Here is a 24,091-nt window from a genome sequence, read left to right on the forward strand (position 1 = left end):
GGCGGCAGCCCAGACAGGCGCGGACGCGCCGGCGGCGGAGGAGGCGCGCACGGCAACGGTGGCGGACGGGTCGATGGAGAGCGCGGCCTTCACAGACAGCGTGGCTCTCTCTCCCCGGATCGGTACCGACGGGTCGATGGAGAGCGCGGCCTTCACAGGCAGCGTGGCTCTCTCTCCCCGAATCGGTACCGTGGTTACCACGGGCTCCAGGCTGTTGTCAAGGACGTCGGTCCCGGTGGTGGGTGGCCTACCCTCACCAAGACCAACTACGTCGAGTGGGCTGCGGTGATGAGGGTAAAGCTCCAGGTGCGGCACATGTGGGAGGCAGTCCGATACGTCGACGTCGACTACGACCTAGATCGACGGGCGCTGGATGCCCTCATCGCTACAGTCCCGCCCGAGATGCAGTTCTCGCTTACCAGCAAGCGGACTGTCAAGGAGGCTTAGGACGCCATCGCTGCGGCACGCATCGGCAGCGACCGTGCCCGCAAGTCCACACTGCAGGCACTTTGCAAGGAGTGAGAGAACCTGGCCTTCAAGCCAGGTGAGGACGTTGATGACTTTGCTCTCCGTCTCAACACTCTGTTGCAGAAGATGGTGCAGTTCGGCGATGACACCTACGGCGAGGAGAGAGCTGTTGAAAAGCTCTTTCGCTGCGTCCCCGAGAAATACAAGCAGATGGCTCGCTCGATCGAGTCCCTGCTGGATCTCTCCACGATGTCGATCGAGGAGGCGATAGGTCGCCTCAAGGTCGTCAACAGCGATGAGCCACAGTCTCTCTCGGGGCCCATCACCACTGGCGGGAAGCTCCTTCTCACTCGGGAGCAGTGGCTTGCCAACCAAGGTGACCGGAAGAAGGGGGAGCCTTCTTCTGCGACAGGTGGTCGCAAGCGTGGCAAGCCACGCAAGGCGCGCAGAGACGCCCAGGCCGGGGCGCGAGGACGTGCCGAGGGTGATGCCCGCGGAGGCGCCCAGGGCGGCGCCGCCGGCAGGCACAAGCCGGCACGAGACAACACCTGCCGCAACTGCGGCCAGCTTGGCCATTGGGCCAAGGACTGCCGATAGCCACGACGCGGCCAGGCCCACATCGCACATGCGGAGGAGCCGGCTCTGTTCATGGCACATGCAAGCATCGAGCTACCTCCAGCGGCACCGGCCGCAGCGGCCCTCCTCCACCTTAACGAGCCGAAAGCACACGCCCTCCTCGACGACGGCTCCGGCAACGACAAGACTGACGGGTGGTGCCTCGACACCGGTGCCACCCACCACATGACCAGTCGACGGGAGTTCTTCACCGAGCTTGACTCTAGCGTCCGAGGCTCCGTCAAGTTTGGGGATGCCTCCGGCGTGGAGATCAAGGGCGTCGGCTCCGTCATCTTCACCGCCGTGTCTGGTGAGCACAGGCTGCTCACCGGAGTCTACTACATCCCCGCGTTGAGGAACTCCATCATCAGCTTGGGACAACTGGATGAGAACGGTTCGCGCGTGGTGGTTGAGGACGGAGTCATGAGGATTTGGGATCGTCGTCGTCGCCTTCTTGCCAAGGTATCCAGAAGCGCAAATCGACTCTACGCCCTGAACGTGCAGGTGGCACAACCCCTCTGTCTCGCTGCTCGTTGGGACGACGAGGTGTGGCAGTGGCACTAGCGTTTTGGGCACCTTCACTTTGAGGCCCTGAAGCGGCTCAGTGCCACGGAGATGGTGCGAGGCCTGTCGTGCCTCGACCATGTGGAGCAGCTCTGCGACGTCTGCGTGTTGACGAAGCAGAGGCGACTCCCCTTTCCCCAGCGGGCGAGCTTTCGAGCCAAGGAGAGGCTCGAGCTTGTGCACGGGGACTTGTGTGGCCCGGTGACATCGGCCACACCGGGAGGATGACGCTGCTCGTCGACGACCTCTCCCGCTACATGTGGGTGATGGTCCTCGGCAGCAAGGGAGAGGCTGCGGACGCCATCAGGCGCGCGCAGGCTGCTGCGGAGGCGGCGTGCGACCGCAAGCTGCGCGTGCTGCGCACTGACAACGGCGGCGAATTCACGGCGGCTGAATTCGCGTCGTACTGCGTTGACGAGGGCATTCAGCGCCACTACTCCGCGCCGTACAGCCCGCAGCAGAACGGCGTCGTCGAGCGGCGCAACCAGACGGTTGTGGGGATGGCTCGGGCCCTCCTCAAGCAGAGGGGGATGCCGGCTATCTTTTGGGGAGAGGCGGTGGTGACGGCCGTCTACATCCTCAACCGCTCGCCTACCAAGGCGCTCGACGGCAGGACGCCGTACGAGGCTTGGCATGGGCGCAAGCCGACGGTCTCCCACTTGCGGGTCTTCGGCTGCCTCGCGTTCGCCAAGGAGCTTGGCCACATCAGCAAGCTCGACGACAGGAGCACTCCGGGAGTGTTCATCGGCTACGCGGAGGGCTCGAAGGCCTACCGCATCCTCGACCCGAAGACACAGCGTGTGCGCACGGCGCGCGACGTTGTGTTCGACGAAGGGCGAGGATGGGCATGGGACAAGGCGGTGGACGACGGCTCGGCTCCGACGTACGACTTCACTGTCGAGTACGTCCACTTCGAGGGAGCTAGGGGAGTAGGCAGCTCTTCTTCGGCGAGCGCGTCTACCCTAGTCCCCGAGCCTCCACCGACCCCGGTGCCTGCTACTCCGACAGCACCACGCTCTCCAGCCAGGACCTCGGCTGCGATGAATTCTTCGCCGGCTCCACCACAGCCGGCAACGCCACGCGCTCCAGCACCAACAGGCACCACTCCAGGCACGTCTACTCCACCACCAGCTCGTGTCGAGCACGGCCCGGTTGAGCTCGCTACTCCGCTCTCTCACGACGAGGAGCGCGTCGACGCGTACCACGACGGCGAGCCATTGCGGTACCGTACGATGGAGAACCTTCTCGGCGACCAGCCGGTGCCGGGACCGGTGCCTCACGACCTGGAGGCGCAGTTGCACCTTGCGTGTGACGACGGCGAGCCTCGGTTGTTTGCAGAGGCTGAGAGACATGCGGCATGGCGCGCCGCGATTGAGTTGGAGATGGATGCAGTTGAGAAGAACCGCACCTGGGAGCTTGCTGACCTTCCTTGTGGTAACCGCGCGATCACCCTTAAGTGGGTGTACAAGCTGAAGAGGGATGAAGCCGGTGTCATCGTCAAGCACAAGGCTCACTTGGTGGCACGAGGTTTCGTGCAGCAGGAAGGGGTTGACTTCGACGACGCCTTTGCTCCCGTGGCACGGATGGAGTCTGTGCGACTCCTCCTTGCGCTAGCTGCCCAGGAGGGCTGGCGTGTTCATCACATGGACGTCAAGTCGGCGTTCCTTAACGGCGACTTGAAGGAGGAGGTCTACGTGCACCAACCGCCGGGATTTGCGATCCCCGACAAGGAGGGCAAGGTGCTTCATCTACGCAAGGCCCTCTATGGCTTACGGCAGGCACCGAGGGCGTGGAATGCCAAACTGGATTCCACGCTAAAGGGGATGGGCTTCGAGCAAAGCCCGCACGAGGCGGCCATCTACCGATGGGGCAGTGGAGGAAATGTTCTGCTGGTGGGTGTCTACGTCGACGACTTAGTGATCACCGGCACCAAGGATGCGGAGGTGGCGGCATTCAAGAAAGAGATGAAGGCCACCTTCCAGATGAGTGACCTGGGACCTCTCTCCTTTTACCTGGGAATCGAGGTGCACCAGGATGACTCCGGGATCACGCTTCGACAGACTGCCTACGCCAAGCGCGTCGTTGAGCTAGCTGCGCTCACCGACTACAACCCAGCTCTCACTCCAATGGAGGAGAGGCTGAAGCTGAGCCGCGACAGCATGACGGAGGAGGTGGACGCTACGCAGTACCGGCGTCTTGTGGGGAGCCTTCGCTACCTCGCCCACACACGGTCGGACTTGGCATTCTCCGTCGGCTACGTCAGTCGGTTCATGCAACGACCGACGACGGAGTACCAGCAGGCTGTGAAGACGATCATCCGCTACGTTGCAGGGACTCGACCACGGCCTCTACTACCCTAGGTGCCCTGGGGCGACACACTTCGTTGGGTACAGCGACAGCGACCACGCCGACGACATCGACACCAGCAAGAGCACGAGCGGGATCCTCTTCTTCCTCGGCAAGTGCCTGGTTAGCTGGCAGTCGGTCAAGCAGCAGGTGGTGGCCCTGTCTAGCTGCGAGGTCGAGTACAAAGCGGCCTCCACCGCTTCGACTCAGGCGCTCTGGCTCGCTCGACTGCTTGGTGATCTCCTCAGCAGAGACACTAGAGCGATGGAGCGCAGGGTGGACAGCAAGTCCGCTCTGGCCCTGGCAAACCCCCATCTTCCATGAACGCAGCAAGTACATCCAGGTGAGGTACCACTTCATCCGAGGCTGTTTGGAGGAAGGGAGCATCAAGGCGAGCTACATCAACACCAAGGACCAACTTGCAGACCTGCTCACCAAGCCCCTTGGGAGGATTAAGTTCCTTGAGCTCTGCTCCAGGACCGGAATGGCTCAACTTTCCCACAAGACGACGCACAAGACTTAAGGGGAGAATGATGGGATAAGTCTCATGTGCTGGTCTTTGTGGGGCTGGCTGCAGCATATGGTGGCTGCAGGTCCTTGTGGCTGTAAGGACAACATCTCCTTGACTGACTGACTGGAGGACAGCATCTCCTTGACTGGAGGACAACATCTTAGCTAGGACAGCATATTAGCATTGTCGGTGTTTCAGACCGAGGGGTCCTCAACCAACTAGTAAATTTGTACTGCGTGTTCTCAATCCCGGATGGTGATGTAAAGAGACACAAGGCTTACACTGGTTCAGGCGATCGATACCCTACATCCAGTCTGAGAGATTGATCTTGTATTCCTTGCACCGAGGTGCTTGTAGTAGGGGGTTACAAGCTGGGTGAGAGAGGGAGCTAATCCCAGGTCTCAGCACGGTGTGATGGGGGCTGCTTGAGACGTTGCTCTCAGACAGCGGGTGAGTATGCGTGTTACAGGGTGTTGTTTTTGTGTGTCTCTGTGTTCCTCCCCCCTAGAAATGGCCCAAATCCTTTCTTTTTATAATTGAAGGGAGGACCAGGGTAGTACATGTGCTAACTATACGGCGTCGTGCGAGCGGAGGCGGCGTGTCCGAGCTCTGTAGCCTGTTCCTGTGGCGGCATGGTCGTCGGAGTGGTCCGTTCTTGAAGCGCGGGGGCGACGTGCTGGTCACATCCGATCCTATGCGTCATGGGAGCTCCAGGGCTACCTCGAAGCGGGCGCGGCGGTCAGCGTGCGGGTCGCTGTAGGTTGACTGCCGGCGAGGCCGAGGCTCGGTTGGTGCCGAGGCCGAACCATGGTGGGGTCTCGGCAGACGTGAATCTCAAGATGGCCGAGGCCTTGAAGTAGGGTGTCGAGGCTCGGAGGGAGCGGTCGGCCTGGTACGCTGGTTTGGAGGCGATGATGACTCGGGCCAGACCTCCCATGCCGCGCTGTCTTCGGGGCGGGTGTTACGGGGCACAGCGTAGCGCCGGCGCTGATCGCGGGCACACCGCCGGAACACAGTAGCCGGTAATCCCTGCCATGCCTTGTATTAGCCGGTATGGTGTTGATGCGACTTCTTGTCCCGTCGGCCACTCCGCGGTGTTGAGCCGTCGTCAGGCTGAGATTGCGGGAGTGGTTGACGCATTAATAGGATGTGATAGGCTATCGGGAAGACTGGTCGAGGCGGGAGCGACGGGTTACTGACAAGTCGGTCTCGGGCGATACGGAGAATAGCTGTCTCATTCGAGGCTGTACGCACGGGGCCTCGGGCGAGACGGAAATTGGGCTCCTTGCCGAGGCCTCTCGTGAGAGGTCTCGCGCGAGGCGGAGATTTCGTCAGGGTGTCGAGACCTCTCGCCCGAGCCTCAGCGGAGGCGGAGAGCCGGTGGGCTCGGACGGGGCTGGTGGTGAACCCACGACTTACCTTCTGGCTTTGTTTGTTGATGAGATTTAAGTGACTCTTTTGGTATACGCTCGGGGTACCCCGATTTATGGTACCCGACAGTAGCCCCCGAGCCTTAGGGGGAGTGCGTGCACTCTCCCTAAGGGTTTGTCGAGACTCGGCTTGCAGCCGCTCCTGTAGGGATTTGCGTTTTTTGTACTTCGAGGCCTCGGTGGGTGCGCGCGAGCGCACCCACCGGGTGTAGCCCCCGAGGCCCTGGGGGAGTGGATTCATTCCCCCAGGGTCTTTTTTCTCACTTTGAGCGAGAGATTTCGCATTTGCCGAGCCCACAAGTGCGAGTTCGGGTCGCGGGGTTTAGGCAAGGTTGCAGGAAGAGCCCCCGTGCCTCTGCATGGAGCGAGAGGACGATCGGGAGCACCCCTGACTTTTTGTACGACCCTCACGTTTCCTTTTCGCTCGGAAGGAGGGGTGGGATATGCCAAGCTACCCTCGGTGGGCGCGAGCGGTGACATTGCCGGGGCCGTTCGCTAGGCCCCGGTGGCTCGTTGCCTCCCTACGGTGGGATCCCATTCGGAGACCTCCCTGCCGGTCTCGGACACGACTTTGGGCGTCCTGAGCGATCGTTCGCTCGGGCCTTGGCCGTACTTGGGCTCGCCCCCAATCGTCCCTGACTCTGTCGCCCTGGGGCGGCTGTCAAAACCCTAGGGGGCCCAGCCTTCGAACCCCTGGACCGTAACGGGCTCGATGCCCTTTGTCGTGTTTTTAACGAAACTTCCAGCGCGGGCTCTGGTTGTTTGTCTTTGTCTTGGGTGCAGGAGAAGCCCCCGAGCCTCCGCGCGGAGCGAGAGGGTGGTCAAGGGTCCTCCTGACTTTTTTGTTTGACCCTCACATATCCTTTTCGTTGGGACGGAGGGGTTGTTTGCCGAACCCATTCGGGTGCGAGCCTGGGTCGCTGGGTCTCAGCAAGGTTGCAGGAAGAACCCCCTAGCCTCCGCATGGAGCGAGAGGGCCGTCAGGAGTTCCCCTGGCTTTTTGTACGCCCCTCGCGCGTGAGGGTTTGTTTGCCGAGACCCCTTTGGGTGCGAGCCCGGGTCACGGGGTCTCGGCATATCTGCAGGAAGGGCCCCCTAGCCTCTGCACGGAGCGAGAGGGCCGTCAGGAGCTCCCTTGTCTTTTTGTACGACCCTCACGCTTCCTTTTCGCTCGGAAGGAGGGTTTGTTTTGCCGAGCCCCCTCGAGTGCGAGCCGGGGTCGCTGGGTCTCGGCAAGGTTGCAGGAAGAGCCTCTTAGCCTTTGCATAGGGCAAGAAGGCAGTCAGGGGTTCCCCTGAATTTTTGTACGACCCTCATGCTTCCTTTTCGCTCGGAAGGAGGGGTGGAATGTGCCATGCTACCCTCGGTGGGTACGAGCGGTGGCACTTCCGGTGAGCTATTATCGGGTAGTCCGAGTGGAGGCCCGAGCCCCGTTCGCTAAGGGTCGGCTAGCGGTCCGGAGACGCACTCCAAGAGTACCGGAGGGTTTCTCTAGTGGGTGCCGGGGCCGTTCGCTAGGCCCCGGTGGCTCGTTGCCTCCCTACGGTGAAATCCCATTTGGAGACCTCTCTGCCGGTCTCGGACACGACTTTGGGCGTCCCGAGCGATCGTTCGCTCGGGCCTTGGCTGTACTTGGGCTCGCCCCCAATCGTCCCTAACTCTGTCGCCCTGGGGCGGCTGTCGAAACCCTAGGGGGCCCAGCCTTCGAACCCCTGGACCATAACGGGCTCAATGCCCTTTGTCGTGTTTTTAACGAAACTTCCAGCGCGGGCTCTGGTTGTTTGTCTTTGTCTTGGGTGCAGGAGAAGCCCCCGAGCCTCCGCGCGGAGCGAGAGGGTGGTCAGGGGTCCTCCTGACTTTTTTTGTTCGACCCTCACATATCCTTTTCGTTCGGATGGAGAGGTTGTTTGCCGAGCCCATTCGGGTGCGAGCCAGGGTAGCTGGGTCTCGGCAAGGTTGCAGGAAGAACCCCCTAGCCTCCGCATGGAGCGAGAGGGCCGTCAGGAGTTCCCCTGGCTTTTTGTACGACCCTCATGCTTCCTTTTCGCTCGGAAGGAGGGGTGGAATGTGCCATGCTACCCTCGGTGGGTACGAGCGGTGGCACTTCCGGTGAGCTGTTATCGGCTAGCGGTCCAGAGACGCACTCCAAGAGTACCGGAGGGTTTCTCTAGTGGGTGCCGGGGCCGTTCGCTAGGCCCCGGCGGCTCGGTGCCTCCCTATGGTGGGATCCCATTCGGAGACCTCCCTGCCGGTCTCGGACACGACTTTGGGCGTCCCAAGCGTTTCGCTTGCTTGGGTCTCGGCCCCGTATGGGCTCACCCGCGGTCGTCCCTGACTCTATTGCCCTGGGGCGGCTGTCGAAACCCCTAGGGGCCCAACCTTCGAACCCCTGGACCGTAACGGGCTCGACGCTTGGTTCCTTCGTCTGAAAGGAATAGGGCGGGGGGAACATCTTCCCCATCGGCTCGGCAACAGCTGGCGCGCCTTTTGAGGCGGTTTTCTGGGGAGACGGAACGTCGCCTGCTGCCGCAGCGGTCGTGCGCGACGTGGTGTCAGTGGATGGGACGTAACTGTTCCCGCAATTAATGAGAAAAAAGGTGGGCACGCGGGCGGTAAAATCGGATCAGGGTTAACCGCGCCGGATTCAGGGGAAACTTCCCGATTTCATCGCCCGTCCATTTCGTTTTTACCCTGCATAAATACGCAACGAGCCTCGCCCCTCCTCACCTTACCTTGCCTGCGTTAGTTCTGCCCCCATCGAGCCGTCGCTAGAGCAGCGGACACCGGGAAGAAGGGAGAAAGGCGAGCCAGAGAGAGAGAGAGAGCGAGACAAACTCACCACCGCATTCGAACCCTCCACCGCCCTCATGGCCGGCGACATCGTTGTCATCGAGACGGACCCTTGGGATCCGTCTGACATCACCGTGGAGGTGCTTCAGTCGCTCGTCGACGGTGGACTCCTTCGTCCGGTGACGGATCCCAACAGGCCGGAGTGGATCGCTCCGTCGGGGGAGCCGGAGCCGAGGCCTCGCGACGGCTACGTCGTGAGCTTCGTCTCCTTTCACGAGCACGGCCTCGGCGTTCCGGCGGATCGGTTCATGCGGGCGCTCCCGCATTACTATGGCGTGGAGCTCCACAACTTCAACCCCAACTCCATCGCGCAGGCGGCCATCTTCGTCGCTGTCTGCGAGGGGTACTTGGGGATTGCTCCCCATTGAGAGTTGTGGCTCCATCTCTTCCGGGCGGGGCACACCACTAAGCCGACGGGCATGTCGGGCACGAGGAAAGCGGTGAGGGCCGGTGGCTGCACTCTCCAAGTGCATCAGGACCGCCAGCACCTCTACATCCCGGCCCAGCTCGCGTCATCCAATCGTCGATGGTACACGAGCTGGTTCTATCTTCGCAACGATGACGGAGGACTTCCCCCCTATACTGGGCGGATTGTGGGGAGCTGCCCGGAAAGGTGGAAGTACGGCGTCCCGAGGGAGGATCAGCCCAAGCTGAAGCCGCTTCTGGAGGGGCTGGAGAGGCTACGGAGCCGTGGCCTTACTGCGGCCATGGTCGTGGCTGCCTTCCACCGCCAAAGGGTGCTGCCGCTGATGGCTCGGCGGCGGCACCTGTTCGAGATGAGGCCGGGTGAGGCAAATGAGGGCATCCGAATGTCCTCCTCCACCCTTTCCGACGAGGAGATTCTTCGCTGGGTGGGGAAGACGGTGGAGGCGAAGCTGAGAGGCGGCAACCTGACCCCCATCGCGATGCGCCCGTCGCGGGGGTTCCTCTCGCTGGTAAGTCGCGCGCCGCTGCAGCCCCCGAGCCCTCTCTGTTTTCCACTATTTCTCGTTCCCTTATGCGCGATTGCCGTTCCTGTAGGGAATGAGGGATGTGCGAGCCTCTCCGCCACCCGTTCCCGAGGACGCGAGGCGGCGGGCGGTCAACCGGGCACACCCCGAGGCGCAGAAAAAGAGGAAGGACGCCAAGGCGGCGAAGCGTACGAAGCAGATTCTTGCGCGCGAGAAACTAGATGAGCGTCGCCGGCAGCAAAGGAAGGATGGCCTCCCGTCGGAGGAGTCCCCGTCGCCGTCGTTATCGACGGATGCCTCGGACGAGGATGACGAGGGCGAGCTGGGGCGGGGTCCCTTGGACCATCTCCCTGACGTAGGGGAGACGGTGCCCGGGGCGTTGGCAAGCAGCCCGGCGCTCCCAGGAGGAGGAGGAGGAGTTGCCCCGGGGTCAGCGGTTGCCCGCCTCGGGGCCGAGGCCGACACGCCCGAGGAGCGGGCGTTGGGCAAACGCGCCATCAGCCCGGTGGGCTCAGCGGCAGTGGTGGAGCAAGTGGCGGCGGGTGCAACGCTACCGCCCCCGCAGAGGATCGAGGGTGCGCCGAGGCCCGTCGTGGACCGGCCGGTGTCAGCGGATGCGGAGGCCGCGCCCCTGCCGCCGCCACCGCCCTTGCAGACGAGGGTTGCAGTGCCGAAGCGGCTGCAGCCTCGCTCATGGTAAGCGCATTTTTTGGGTAGAGCCGCAGCGTTTTCTGTTCGCTCTTTGGTCTCGTGCTGACCCTGTAGGTGATTTTTCCTTAGTCGGAAGCGACCTGCGGACGAGCTTCCCTTGGCGCCCCTCAAGGTGCCCAAGGTGAGCCCCGGCTCCTCCGCCCACTGGGTGGCGGAGGCGCAAGCCACCATACAACGCAGCGCGGCGTCGGCGAGGGCCGACCCGAAGGAGCCGGCCACCCAAGGAGGGGTTGCCGAGGCGACCCCGACTCAGACGGGGGAGGGAGCGCTTCCGCCCCGCGAGGGCGAGGCTCATGAGTCGGATGGGGCCGGGGTGCCTTAGTTGCCGAGGCCACCGAGATCGAGGTCCCCAGGGTCTCTGAGGCTGAGGCGACGGTGGCCGGGGCGCACAAGACCGCCGAGGCCGCAGCGGCCGGGGTCGATGTTTCCGCGACCACCGAGGCCACGATGGCGGAGGCCGGAGCCCCCAAAATCGCCGAGGCCGACGTGACGGCGGCAAGGCCGTCTGCCTAGGAGGTGGAGATGAAGGCGGCGGAGGCCTTGGTGGCGCCCTTGGTTCAGGGCCCGCCGTTGTTACGAGAGAGCGCCCGGAAGGCGGAGGTCTATCCGATCTCCTCCGACGATACTTCCCGGGCGCGGGAGGTGGTCGACGCCGAGGAGACCGGCGCCGTGGAACAGCCGGCTCCGACCTTGGGCGAGAGAAGCTCGGCCCTCGTGCGGGTGCGACCCGAGCCTCGCGGGTGGGATCACCCGCGTGTACTGTGGCGGAGCCGGGACGACCCTGAGGGGGAGCCTCTGTTCGCCCTCGAGGACGCAGCCGAGGGCGAGTGCTGGGATACCTTCGAGCAATACCGCCAGCTGGCGGAGCGGTCGCTATGGACGGCGCTGTCCGTGGTGGCCGACGAACTGCCCGGAGTCGCCCAGGTTCGCGCTTTCTTTTCTCGTGCGACGTTGTCTTTTTCTGAGTTTTGTTGCAGTGAATGACCCCTATTCTGCTTCCCCAGGAGCTCGAGACCCGGTCCCTTGGGAAGTCGGTCTTTCTCCATCGGGAGAGGGACGTCTGGGACCAGCTCCAGCGGCAAAGGGGCCTGCTTGCGGGTGCCAACGAGCTTCTGGCGGCACGGAGCGCGGAGGTGGAGGACCTTCGGCTTCGTTGTGCCGACGCGAAGGTCGAGGTGGTCACGGCCCAGGGGCAGGCCGCCCCTTTGGCGGCGCGGGTCAAGGAGTTGGAGGAGCTTACCCGCGTCGCCGGTGATCGGGATGCCTTCAGGTCCCGGGCTGAAGAAGCGACGGCCTCGGGCAAGGCCCTTGCTGGGCAACTGGGGGCGGAGCAGAGTGCGCACTAGCTGACGAAAGGCGCCTTGGACGAGGCCCTTACGGCGGTTGAGGCCTCCCGGACCGAGGCTGTGGTCTGGAGGGGAAAGGCTAAGGGTGAGTACTGTCCCCCTCGTTTTCTTCGTTTTTCTTGTGTTCGCCTCCTAACTCCCTGGTGTGATGCAGAGCTGGGGAGAGAGGTCTCCAGGGCTGCCGAGGCTTCTCGGATCGAGGCCCAGCGCCTGAAGGAAAAGGCTGAGGCCTCCATGGCCGAGGCCCAACGCTGGGGAGAGAAGGCCGAGGCCTCTCGCGTCGAGGCCCGACGCTGGGAGCAGAAGGCGAGGGGTGAGTTCCGCAGGCTTCCGTCCATTTTTTGGCTTGTTTTTCTTCGCACTCAATCTCACTCCGTTTCCTTGGGCGCAGGGTTGGAGGCGGAGGTCACCCGAGCGGCTGAGGCTTCCAGCACGGTGCAAACAGTGCTTGAGACCGAGATCGGGGAGCATGAGGCGCTGAAAAGTGCCGCCCTGTTCGCCTGCGAGGCCTTGGAAGTTGAGGGGGTTCAGTCAGGCAGCTCCCTTGGGAGCCGTTTGATTGCGCTGAGCAGCCAGATGCGCGAGCGGCTCCGAGGAGCGCTGCACACGGGTGTCAAGCGCGCGTTGGCCGTCATCGCCTCTCACTACATTGGCGTCGACCTCCCGGCCATCAGTCATGGCTATGTCCTGCCTGATGATGACGAGGAGGCCGACGCGGTGGTCACGAAGCTGATGGAGGCGGCGGAAGGCCCTGGCGCGGCGCTGGCAACGCTGTTCGAAGAGGTGGTCCCTGCCCTGCCGTCTGCCGATGCTGAAGGCCCTGAGCCTTGACCTGGGCCCAAGGGGCCATGTAAAATAGAGTAGGAATTATCTTTGTATAGTAACGCTTGTGGCCGTCGAGGCCTTTCTTTTTGAAGTATTCGTGTTTCTTAGTTGTTTTCTCGTGTTTCCGAGCCTCTGCCCTCTGTTGCTTCTGATCAGATTTCTTTTGCAAAAAACCTCCTTGGAGCTTAAGCCGTCCCTTGGGCGAGAGGTGGTGAGGGAGTGCCGTAGCCCGGAGGCGTAGGCTGTCTCGCGACTCTACCGGCCTCTTGCTTAGGAAACAGACTTTGGTCCGTGGGCTTTTTACACCCGATTCGTCAGAGCGTGCTAGAGACTTGGCGTACGAATTTTTTCGAAAAACGACTGAAGAACGGTGCTTGAAAAATGGTGAGTGGGACTCAGGGGGAGTCCCCCATCTAGCCCCTGAGGGAGGCTTGGTTCTGTAGAGGCAGAGCCAAGTCTCTCCCTTACAGTGTTATCGTATTGCCGAGACCCACGATGGGCTCGGGGGCGTTTCTCGAAAAATTAGAACAACTAAAGAACGCTTCTTAATTGTATTCCGAGAAACAATATATACAATGCTTGGAAATTTAAGGGTAAAAGCGACGTAGTTGTTCTATGTTCCAAGTGTTGGTGAAGATTTCGCCCTTCTCGTTGGCTAGCTTGTAGGTCCCGGGCTTCAGTACTTGGGCGATGATGTACGGCCCTTCCCATGGTGGGATCAGCTTGTGGCGGCCCTTGTTGCTCTGTGTTAGCCTCAACACCAGGTCGCCTACCTTCAAGTCTCTGCTTCTAATGCGCCGAGCCTGATAGCGCCGTAGGGCTTGCTGGTACTTGGCCGAATGTAGCAGCGCAACGTCTCGGGCTTCTTCCAGTTGGTCGAGGGCGTCTTCGCGGGCGGTGCGGTTGCTTTGCTCGTTGTAGGCCTGTAGCCTCGGGGAACCATATTCCAAATCAGTGGGGAGGATGGCCTCGGCACCATAGACCAGGAAGAAAGGTGTGAACCCCGTGGCTCGGCTTGGAGTGTTCCTTAGGCTCCAGGTGACCGATGGGAGTTCGGCGAGCCATTTCTTGCCAAACTTCTTCAACCGGTTGTAAATTCTTGGCTTAAGGCCTTGTAGGATCATGCCGTTGGCACGCTCTACTTGGCCATTTGTCCTCGGGTGTCCTACGGCCGACCAGGCCACACGGATGTGGTGGTCGTCGCAGAACGCCAAGAATTTTTTGCCGGTGAACTGTGTCCCGTTGTCGGTGATGATGGTATTTGGGACCCCGAACCTGTGGATAATGTCGGTGAAGAATAGCACTGCTTGCTCGGATTTGATTTGATTGATCGGACGAGCCTCGATCCACATGGAAAATTTATCGATTGCTACCAAGAGATGGGTGTAGCCCCCGGGCGCCTTCTGCAGAGGCCCGACCATGTCAAGCCCCCATACGGCAAATGGCCAAGTGATGGGGATGGTTTGGAGGGCCTGGGCCGGGAGGTGCGTCTGCCGTGCGTAGTACTGGCATCCCTCGCAGGAGCGTACTAACTTGGTGGCGTCGGCGACCGCCGTCGGCCAGTAGAACCCTTGGCGGAAGGCGTTTCCGATGAGCGCCCGAGGCGCCGCGTGGTGCCCGCAGGCCCCTGCGTGCAAGTCCCAAAGTAGGGCTTGGCCTGCCTCGGTGGTGATGCATCGTTGGAGGACGCCAGAGGGACTTCGTCTGTACAATTCGTGATTGCAGAGGACGTAAGTCTTGGCTTGTCGCGCAAGCCGTCGGGCTTTGGTCCTATCGCTAGGAAGCTCTCTCTGAGCGAGCCAATCAAGGAACGGGACTCGCCAGTCCGTGTTCCGGTCGGTTTGGGGAGGCCCCGTGTCCACTTCCATAACCTCGGGCTCGGCCGAAGGGGTTTTGGCAACCGAGGAGGCGTCGAGGCCCGCCGTGGGTTCGGCTGGTGGGCCCTCTTCTGCTGCCGAGGCGTAGTCAACGGAAGGCTTGTGGAGGTCCCTGGCAAAGACGCTCGGGGGGACCGGAGCCCATGTCGAGGCCATCTTTGCTAGTCGTCTGCGGCCTCGTTGTATTTGCGGGCGATGTGATTGAGTTCGAGACCGTCGAACTTGTCTTCTAGGCGACGTACCACCTTGCAGTACGCCTCCATTTTGGGGTCGAGGCAGTTTGACTCCATGACTTGATCAATGACGAGTTGCGAGTCGCCCCGGATGTCGAGACGCCGTACTCCAAGCTCGATGGCGATCTGCAAGCCGTTGACGAGGGCTTCATACTCGGCTGCGTTGTTGGAGGCGGCGAAGTGGAGCCGAACCATGTAGCGCATATGTACTCCGAGGGGCGAGATGAAGAGCAGACCCGCGCCTGCCCCGGTCTTCATCAGGGAGCCGTCGAAGTACATGGTCCAACACTCCGTCTGAATTTGAGCAGGCGGCAGTTGGGTGTCGGTCCAATCAGCCACAAAATCGGCCAGGACCTGAGACTTGATTGCTTTCCGAGGCGCAAAGGTTAGGGCTTCCCCCATGAGTTCGACGACCCATTTGGCTATCCTACCCGAGGCCTCCCGGTTATGGATTATCTCTCCCATTGGGAAAGATGATATTACCGTTACCGGGTGGGACTCGAAGTAGTGGCGCAGTTTGCGTCGAGCCAAGACTACGGCGTAGATAAGCTTTTGGATGTGGGGGTAGCTACTACAACGGCCGCGCTGACCACTTGGGTTGTTGCGGCGACGTATAGTAAGAGGGCCTCGTCCCTGGCTGGCGGTACCAGGATGGGAGGATTGGTGAGCAGCGCTTTAAGCTTGGCGAGGGCCTCTTCGGCCTCGGGGGTCCAAGAAAAGCGTTCGGATTTTCTCAAAAGGCGGTACAGAGGCAAGCCTTTTTCGCCGAGGCGCGAGATGAAGCGGCTCAGGGCCGCAAGGCATCCCATGACCCTCTGTACTCCTTTGAGGTCTCTGATTGGTCCCATGCTGGTTACGGCCGAGACCTTTTCCGAGTTGGCTTCGATGCCGCGTTCTGAGACTATGAATCCCAAGAGCATGCCTCGAGGGACCCCCAACACACACTTCTCGGGATTGAGCTTGATGCCCTTCTCTTTAAGGCATTTGAAGGCTATCTTCAAGTCGTCGACGAGATCCTCGGCCTTTCTGGATTTGACTACGATGTCGTCCACATAGGCCTCAACGGTTCGCCCGATGTGGTCACCAAAGACCTGAGTCATGCACCGCTGGTAAGTGTCCCCTGCGTTTCTGAGGCCGAAAGGCATAGTCACGTAGCAGTACATGCCGAATGGGGTGATGAAAGAAGTCGCGAGCTGGTTGGACTCTTTCATCTTGATCTGATGGTAACCAGAATATGCGTCAAGGAAAGACAGTCTCGCATCCCGCAGTGGAGTCAACGATTTGATCGATTCGAGGTAATGGGAAGGGGACTTTTGGACAGGCTTTGTTCAAACCGGTGTAGTCTACACATCCTCTATTTCCCATTTTTCTTTTTGACCAACACAGGGTTAGCTAACCACTCTAGATGGGATACTTCCCTGATGAACCTGGCCGCCAAAAGTTTCTGCACCTCCTCGCCGATGGTCCTGCGCTTTTCCTCGTCAAATCGACGTAGACGCTGCTTCACCGATCTGGAGCTGGCCCGGATGTCTAAGGCGTGCTCAGCGACCTCCCTTGGTATGCCCGGCATGTCCGAGGGACTCCACGCGAACATGTCGGCGTTTGCGCGGAGAAAGTCGACGAGCACGGCTTCCTATTTGATGTCGAGGGTGGCACTTATCCTCAGCGCCCGGTCGTCGGGGCAGGCGGGGGTCGACTGGGACGAGTTTGATGGCCTCCGCGGGCTCGAACGTCCCGGCTCGACGCTTGGGCTCGGGCAGCTGACTGCCGAGCCGGTCGAGGTCAACAATGAGGGTCTCGGCTTCCACGAGAGCCTCGGCGTATTCGATGCACTCGACTTCGCAGTCGTATGCATGCTCGTACGTGGACTCGATCGTGATGACGCCGTTGGGGCCCGGCATCTTGAGCTTGAGGTAGGTGTAGTTGGGGACCGCCATGAACCTGGTGTAGCACGGGCGCCCCAGGATGGCGTGGTAGGTTCCCCTGAATCCGACCACCTCGAAGGTAAGTACCTCCTTGCGGTAGTTGGACGGGGTGCCGAAGCAGACGGGAAGGTCGATGCGTCCGAGGGGTCGCGTGCGTTTCCCCGGCACGATGCCATGGAAGGGCGCGGCGTCGCCCCGGAGCCGCGAACGGTCGATCTCTAGGAGCTCCAGGGTGCTGGCGTAGAGGATGTTGAGACCGTTGCCTCCGTCCATCAATACAAGCGGGTACTGCCCGGGATTCGGAACATGATCGGGGTGGTCATCTCGATCAAAGGTGATCGCTTCCCGAGACCAGTCGAGGTATCGGGGAGTGGCCACCTTGACTGAGAAGACCTCTCGGCGCTCCCTCTTCCGCTGGCGCACTGTGAGGCACACCGAGGGTCCACCAAAGATCATGAAGGCGTTGTGAACCTCGGGGAACCCCTCGTCCTTATCATCGTCCCGGTCGCCGGCCCCTTTTGGCTTGGTGTCGTCGTCGGGGGGCCCGAGCTTGGCGTAGTAACGCCGGAGCATGGAGCAATCCTCGAGGGCGTGCTTTACCGGGCCCTGATGGTACGGGCAAGGTTTCCTAAGCATGTCGTCGAAGGGCCTAGGGCCCTTGAGGCCTCGGGGATTCTTGCGTTCTGCGGCCGCGACCAGATCGGCTTCTAGGACCTCCTGCTTCCCCAGGCAGCCCTTTTTCTTTCTCTTGGGGAGGTGGGAGGCTGAGGCCTCGGGGGCCTCGTCCCTCCGCTTCCCCTTGGCGTCGCTGTCGGGGAAGATGGCTCCAACAGCTTCTTCGCCCGAGGGGAAGTTGGTGGCGATGTCGAGGAGCGCGGCAGCTGAGCGCGGCACGTTCTGACCTAACTCTCGGACCAAGTCTCGGCAAGTGGTGCCGGAGAGAAAAGCCTGGACAATTTCCGAGTCGCCGACGCTGGGCAATTCGGTGCACTGTTTGGAGAAGCGCCGAATGAAGTCTCGGAGAGACTCGTCCGGTTTCTGGCGACAGCTCTTAAGATCCTAGGAGTTCCCAGGGCGCACGTATGTGCCCTGGAAGTTCCCGACGAAGATCCTAACCAGGTCGCGCCAGTCGTGGATTTGTGAGGGAGGAAGGTGCTCGAGCCAGAGTCTGACAAGAGCAAGGGGAGGTTGCGGATGATGAGCAGGTCGTTGTCCGCGCCGCCTAGCTGGCAGGCCAGGCGGTAATCGGCAAGCCAGAGTTCGGGGTTGGTCTCGCCGCTATACTTCACGAGATTGGCTGGTTGTCGAAACCGGGCCGGGAAATGAGCAGCGCGGATGGCTCTACTGAAGACCCGAGGGCCTGGCGGTTCAGGAGGACCGCGGTCCTCCTCGCTGTCATAACGGCCACCTCGGTGTGGGTGGTAGCCCCGGGCGGGCCCCTCGTTGTCGTGGCGTCGTCGCCTGCTGACCACCTCATGGTCTCCCTGCGCCTCGCGTCGATTGCCGAGGCGGTCAAGCAGCAGGGGCACCCTATGGGCTATCGGTGCTCGAGCGGGCTCGGGACGAACCGAGGCTTCCCTATCCTGCCGAGGCGGTGCCGCGGGCAGGTTCGAGGCGCCCCCGTGCCGTCGGGAGGCGGAACTTTCGGCCTGCTGCACCGCGGCGGTCTCTAGGAGATCTCGGAGCTCGCCGCGGACCCGCGGCCCCTCCGTGGTAGAAGGCTCGGGCATCGCGCGGACCAGCATTGCCGCAGCCGCGACGTTCTGGCTGGCGCGATTGAAGACTGGGGGTTGCTCGCTCCCTTCGTCGTCGTGGATGCGGTGATGCACATCGCGGACCCTCCGTCGGGCTCCTCCGCCGTCGCCACGACCTCGCTGCTCCTGTTCGAGAGAGTCTCGAAGCTGCTGTAGTAGGAGTCGGTCTTGTTCGACCTTGGCCTGGAGCTCACGGAGCTGTTCCAGGTCCGGGCATTGAGGTCGTGCAAGGGCGAGGTTCTCGTTCCGTGCTGCCGGCAGGACAACGCGCGGAGTTGTGGCGGCGCCTGTACCCGGGCGAGGTGGGGAACGGCTACCCGCCCCCTCGTCCTCCTCGTCCGCCCTCGGCATCCCGAGCCCGACGTGGAAACACTCGAGTGCCCTCGTCGTCGGAGTAGCCGAAGCAGTAGTCGCTTGCGGCCAAGAAGCGGCGCATGGCTTCAGGGTCATGGAGTCCGGAGAAATCCACTCCGGGCCATGCCTCGTCCTCCTCCGAGGAGTCGGCGTGGGTGTCTAGGTCGAGAGCGAAGCGATGGCGGCGTCCTAAGGGATCCTCGTGAGCGGCAGTGTAAGCGTAAGCATAAGAGGCGGCGGCATTTCTCAACCCAAAGGGGTATGGGGATGGTGCCGTCGCCGGGCTCTGCTCCGCCGGAGTTGGCTCCTCAGGGAGTGGTGGAGCGGAGCTTGATGACTGGGCGTCGCCGCGTGCCACCGGCGTTTTTCCCTTGTCTAAGCTCAGGCTAGACAGGTCCCCAACCAGGGACCTTGCGCCAACAGCTGGTCGTAGGATATCGGCGGGGAGCGGTGTGTCGCCCTGGATTCGCGTAGCGTCGGGGTGATCCTGCTCGCGTCGTGCCTGGCGAGCGCGGCGAGAGCGGCCGCCCGGGCGCCGCCTGCGCCTGGGCTGCCGGTGCGTGACTTCGTCGTCGGTTGGTGGGGCTCGGGGCGTGAGGAGTACCATGTCGTACTCATGCCCTAGAGACATGAACTCTAGGCTCTCAAACCAAACCACCGTGCCGAGACGCAACGGTCGTACGGGGTCTGCCATCCGGAACTTGTTGGGATGACGAAACTGACACGCAGAGGCCCTTACCTGGCGCCAACTGTCGGTGTTTCAGACCGAGGGGTCCTCAACCAACTAGTAAATTTGTACTGCGTGTTCCCAATCCCGGATGGTGATGCAAAGAGACACAAGGCTTATACTGGTTCAGGCGATCGATGCCCTACATCCAGTCTGAGAGATTGATCTTGTATTCCTTGCACCGAGGTGCTTGTAGTAGGAGGTTACAAGCTGGGTGAGAGAGGGAGTTAATCCCAGGTCTCGGCACGGAGTGATGGGGGCTGCTTGAGACGTTGCTCTCAGACAGCGGGTGAGTATGCGTGTTACAGGGTGTTGTTTTTGTGTGTGTCTCTGTGTTCCTCCCCCCTAAAAATGGCCCAAATCCTTTCCTTTTATAGTTGAAGGGAGGACCAGGGTAGTACATGTGCTAACTATACGGCGTCGTGCGAACGGAGGCGGCGTGTCCGAGCTCTGTAGCCTGTTCCTATGGCGGCATGTTCGTCGGAGTGGTCCGTCCTTGAAGCGCGGGGGCGACGTGCTGGTCACATCCGATCCTGTGCGTCATGGGAGCTCCAGGGCTACCTCGAAGCGGGCGCGGCGATCAGCGTGCGGGTCGCTGTAGGTTGACTGCCGACGAGGCCGAGGCTCGGTTGGTGCCGAGGCCTAACCATGGTGGGGTCTCGGCAGACGTGAATCTCAAGATGGCCGAGGCCTTGAAGTAGGGTGCCGAGGCTCGGAGGGAGCGGTCGGCCTGGTACGCTGGTTTGGAGGCGATGATGACCCGGGCCAGACCTCCCATGCCGCGCTGTCTTCGGGGCGGGTGTTACAGGGCACAGCGTAGCGCCGGCGCTGATCGCGGGCACAGCGCCGGAACACAGTAGCCGATAATCCCTGCCATGCCTTGTATTAGCCGGTATGGTGTTGATGCGACTCCTTGTCCCGTCGGCCACTCCGCGGTGTTGAGCCGTCGTCAGGCTGAGATTGCGGGAGTGGTTGACGCATTAATAGGACGTGACAGGCTGTCGGGAAGACTGGTCGAGGCGGGAGCGACGGGTTACTGACAAGCCGGTCTCGGGCGATACGGAGAATAGCTGTCTCATTCGAGGCTGTACGCACGGGGCCTCGGGCGAGACGAAAATTGGGCTCCTTGCCGAGGCCTCTCGTGAGAGGTCTCGCGCGAGGCGGAGATTTCGTCAGTGTGTCGAGACCTCTCGCCCGAGGCCTCAGCGGAGGCGGAGAGCCGGTGGGCTCGGACGGAGCTAGTGGTGAACCCACGACTTACCTTCTGGCTTTGTTTGTTGATGAGATTTAAGTGACTCTTTTGGTGTACGCTCGGGGTACCCCGATTTATGGTACCCGACAAGCATCTTAGACTAGCATCTTGGCATATGCTTGGCTGGCTAGCAGCCTATAAATATGTATCCCCAACCCCTCAGGTTGGCATGACATTGAGAAATAAACCAGAAAATTGTCCTAACTCCTAGTGTCATCCTCTCTCGATGAGAGTAAGAATTCTGCTACTATCAAGAGTGCGAATTCAGCGACTAACACTTGAAAAGGAAACAAAGCTTCACATGTTCTGAGAAAACCCGGCTACACCTATTCTTTTTTTTTAATATGAAATACAGCAGGGGAGATGCCCACTGTATGATTTTATTAAAAAACTGAGCTGTACAGAAAAACCTCCAAAGGGAGGAGAAACAACAGAGGAAAAGAAAAACCCAGGGGAGGGACAGCAGAAAACTAAACTAAGGAAGCTATACAATCTAGGAAAACAGGACGCTTAAACTCACTAAATCTATGAGCTTGTAATTTGGCCTCAACACAGAAAGAGCTCTTCTTGGAAACAAAGGAAGGCTGGCCTCTATTGAAGATAAAATTGTTTCTTTGCTTCCAAATTTCCCATGCCGCAATGGTGAAAATCTCCATGAAGAAGGTGCTTTGATATTGAAGCTTCGCCTGATGCATCATTTGAAAGAATTCCAAAGAGAAATCCCAGCTAATTCCAAGATGCTGCCAACAAGACTGACTGAAAGGGCAGCTGAAGAACAAATGGAAAGCAGATTCTTCAGTATTGTTGTTGCAGAGCACACAATTATAGTTGTCTCCTTGGAGTTTTTTATTTTTTCTTCTAAGAATATTTCTAGTGTTAAGCCTATCCATGAGGAGCCGCCAAGAGAAGACTCTAAGCTTATTACAGCATTTGGAGTTCCAGATCCAAAGAAAAGGAGCTGGGGGTTGAGAGTTCTTCTAGGGCAGGTTGTAGCATTTAGATGAGGAGTAATTCTTGTTTCCCCAAATGTATTCCCAAGAGTCTGATGTATTTGAATCAATCTGTAAAGCTTGTTACACCTATTCTCAGTTCAAGTTTTGTTTGCTACTCATGTATGTAACAACGAAAAAAGAAGAAGAAATACACATTCAGAGACAGGAGGAAAATTAAATCAACCAAACCAAATGCTATGGACTGATTTCAATTCATGATGATGGGCTTGCCTAAAGGAATGACCCATGAAATAACGTCTATGCTAGTTTGAAGCCTCCTTTTTATCACCATCAGTAATAATAAGCAATAAACTTGATTAGACCTTACGAAATGGTTTCATATTTGGTTGCTGGGAAACAGCAATGTTCTGCAAAGTTGCATCTTATTACAGTAAGAGCTCGAACTGAGGATGCAGCTGAAGAAACTTCAAAACTCCATCAATCATGAGAAAGATTCTGCAGGATGCTGAATATCCCATAGAAAAAACAAACCCTACCCAAGGGAGTCAGTTGTCCACACCACCAACATTCTTTAAATAGTACCAACGGCACTAAATTAATGGGGACACAAGACCCTAAACAACACCAAGTTACCAACCCAATAGTTTAATGGGTGACGCATCCCACGCGTGAGATTAAATTATCAGCACGCCATCAGATCCTAAACGCCACCAAATTACCAACCCAGTTGTTTAGATTGCCAGGTTGGGACCAAACTAGACCTGATGTTTTTGCCCCTAAATTTGCCCCAAAGTAAGCAAGTAGATGGGGACCAATACACACAGAATTATTAACTAATGACCACATCAGCACAAGCATTGCTGAATAATAGGATCAGTACACTGCCTGGTGCGAGGATTGGATGAGACGGTGCCCTTACCGGCTGCATTGCTGGCAGAAGCGCTGCTCCTGGCCGCCGACGACCACCACCGGCGTCTTGGAGTGCGCCTCACAGACCTTATGCCTCCGGTGGTACTCGCGGCACCGGCTGAGATCAGAGCGGCAGCCGTCGACGGAGCACGCCTCCGCGCCGGCACTTCCCCCTGCCACGCGGGACCTCCTCCCGGCTCCCGCCGCCCCCGCCGGCCGCGCGCTCTGGGCGAGACCCGCGGCGAAATCCTGGAGCCGCACCTCGGCGTCGGCGGCGGGGGAGGTGGAGGAGGACGGACCCGCGAAGGACAGCATGGTCGGGCCGGGGTCCGTCGCCGCCGCGCCCCACGACGGAGCCCCGGAAGCCGCTGCCCAGTCCATGCCGCCGGCCAAAGAAACCCCTCCGCCCTGCTCCCAACCAAGAAACCGTCAAGACAGCGGGGACAATTCCAGGAAAAATTCCTCTGCAACTGCAAGAAACAAACAACTAGCCAAGAAAAGAGCATTCACGCAAGAAGGCCCACAAGATGTCCAAGAACGCCACCGATTCTTGCACTCCCAAGGCAAAAAAAAAAAAACGCAAGAGCTGCGCATGGCGCGAAATCGAAGGCGGCTATTCAAGTGCAGGCAAAACAGAAGGGGATGAGGCAGACAGGAGGAGCTCGGCACATACGATCGGAGAAAGACGACTCGGCAGCGGCAGCGGCACCGGCACCGCCTCAGCAGCAGCCAGCAGCACTGTAGAGAGCGGCGGGTGGAGGTGGGGACTAGGGAGCGCGCGAACAGTGCGGGCGCGTGCTTGCGTGTGTGCAGCTCGGGAAAGTATACCTGCAAAGGGTGCGGGGTATATATGGGCAGAAAGGGCAGTCTACAGCATGTTGGAAAGAGGCAGAGTGATTTGGACGTCCTGTACAATTTTTTTTCCTCTTGTTTTGACCTACACTGTTCACTAATCCCTAGCTTTAGTAAGCCTTAGGTTTTCCATGTTAGTCCTTATGTTTGTCCAAAACTCTGAAGCCCAACTAGGAGAATGTTGAGAACGAGCGCGTAGCTCAGTGGCTAGCTTCTCCGGTGTGAGAGCTGCCCGCCAGAGTTCGATCCCAAGGATCGCAACTCTGGTGTCTCACCAGGTATGCCCCCAAATAAATTTCGTTGTCCCCGTGTGGTGCCACAATAGGATCGTGACGTGCCCGTCACCTACGGAATCGGTGGATTTCGGTGATCTCGACAAGGACGCGACCTTCTAGATCTGAGTGTAGTTGTAGGTTTATTTGTACATGGGTGGTATGAGTAGCGTCCGTATATGTTGAGTGGGCGTGCGTGTGTACGAACAGATGCTACAGCTGTACCCAGAGGAGAGACAACAAAAAAAAACTAGGAGAATGTTGAAAACCTAAGCAGTTATCGTGTAGGGAGTGAGGTAAAGGATCCAAGTTCATTGAAGAAGTAAAAAATATGGATTTGGTCGTGTAGAAAATTGGATATTTAGGA

At 59.8% G+C, this 24,091-nt stretch overlaps 1 protein-coding gene across 2 annotated transcripts in view; it reads right to left on the minus strand.

The window, feature by feature from the left end:
- Positions 1-23,412, minus strand: part of LOC136483718 (putative squamosa promoter-binding-like protein 19) — a 33,774-nt gene extending 10,362 nt beyond the window's left edge. For both annotated transcript variants that reach the window (XM_066480854.1, XM_066480853.1), the window contains exons 1-2: positions 23,274-23,412; positions 22,611-23,008 (exon numbers count right to left, since the gene is read on the minus strand). In XM_066480854.1, the coding sequence (XP_066336951.1) occupies positions 22,611-22,981 (371 nt within the window). In that variant the 5' untranslated portion in view covers positions 22,982-23,008; positions 23,274-23,412. The remainder of the gene's footprint in view (positions 1-22,610; positions 23,009-23,273) is intronic.
- Positions 23,413-24,091: the final 679 nt, after the last annotated feature.

Source organism: Miscanthus floridulus, chromosome 9, assembly GCF_019320115.1.
Source record: "Miscanthus floridulus cultivar M001 chromosome 9, ASM1932011v1, whole genome shotgun sequence".
Taxonomy (NCBI): domain Eukaryota; kingdom Viridiplantae; phylum Streptophyta; class Magnoliopsida; order Poales; family Poaceae; genus Miscanthus; species Miscanthus floridulus.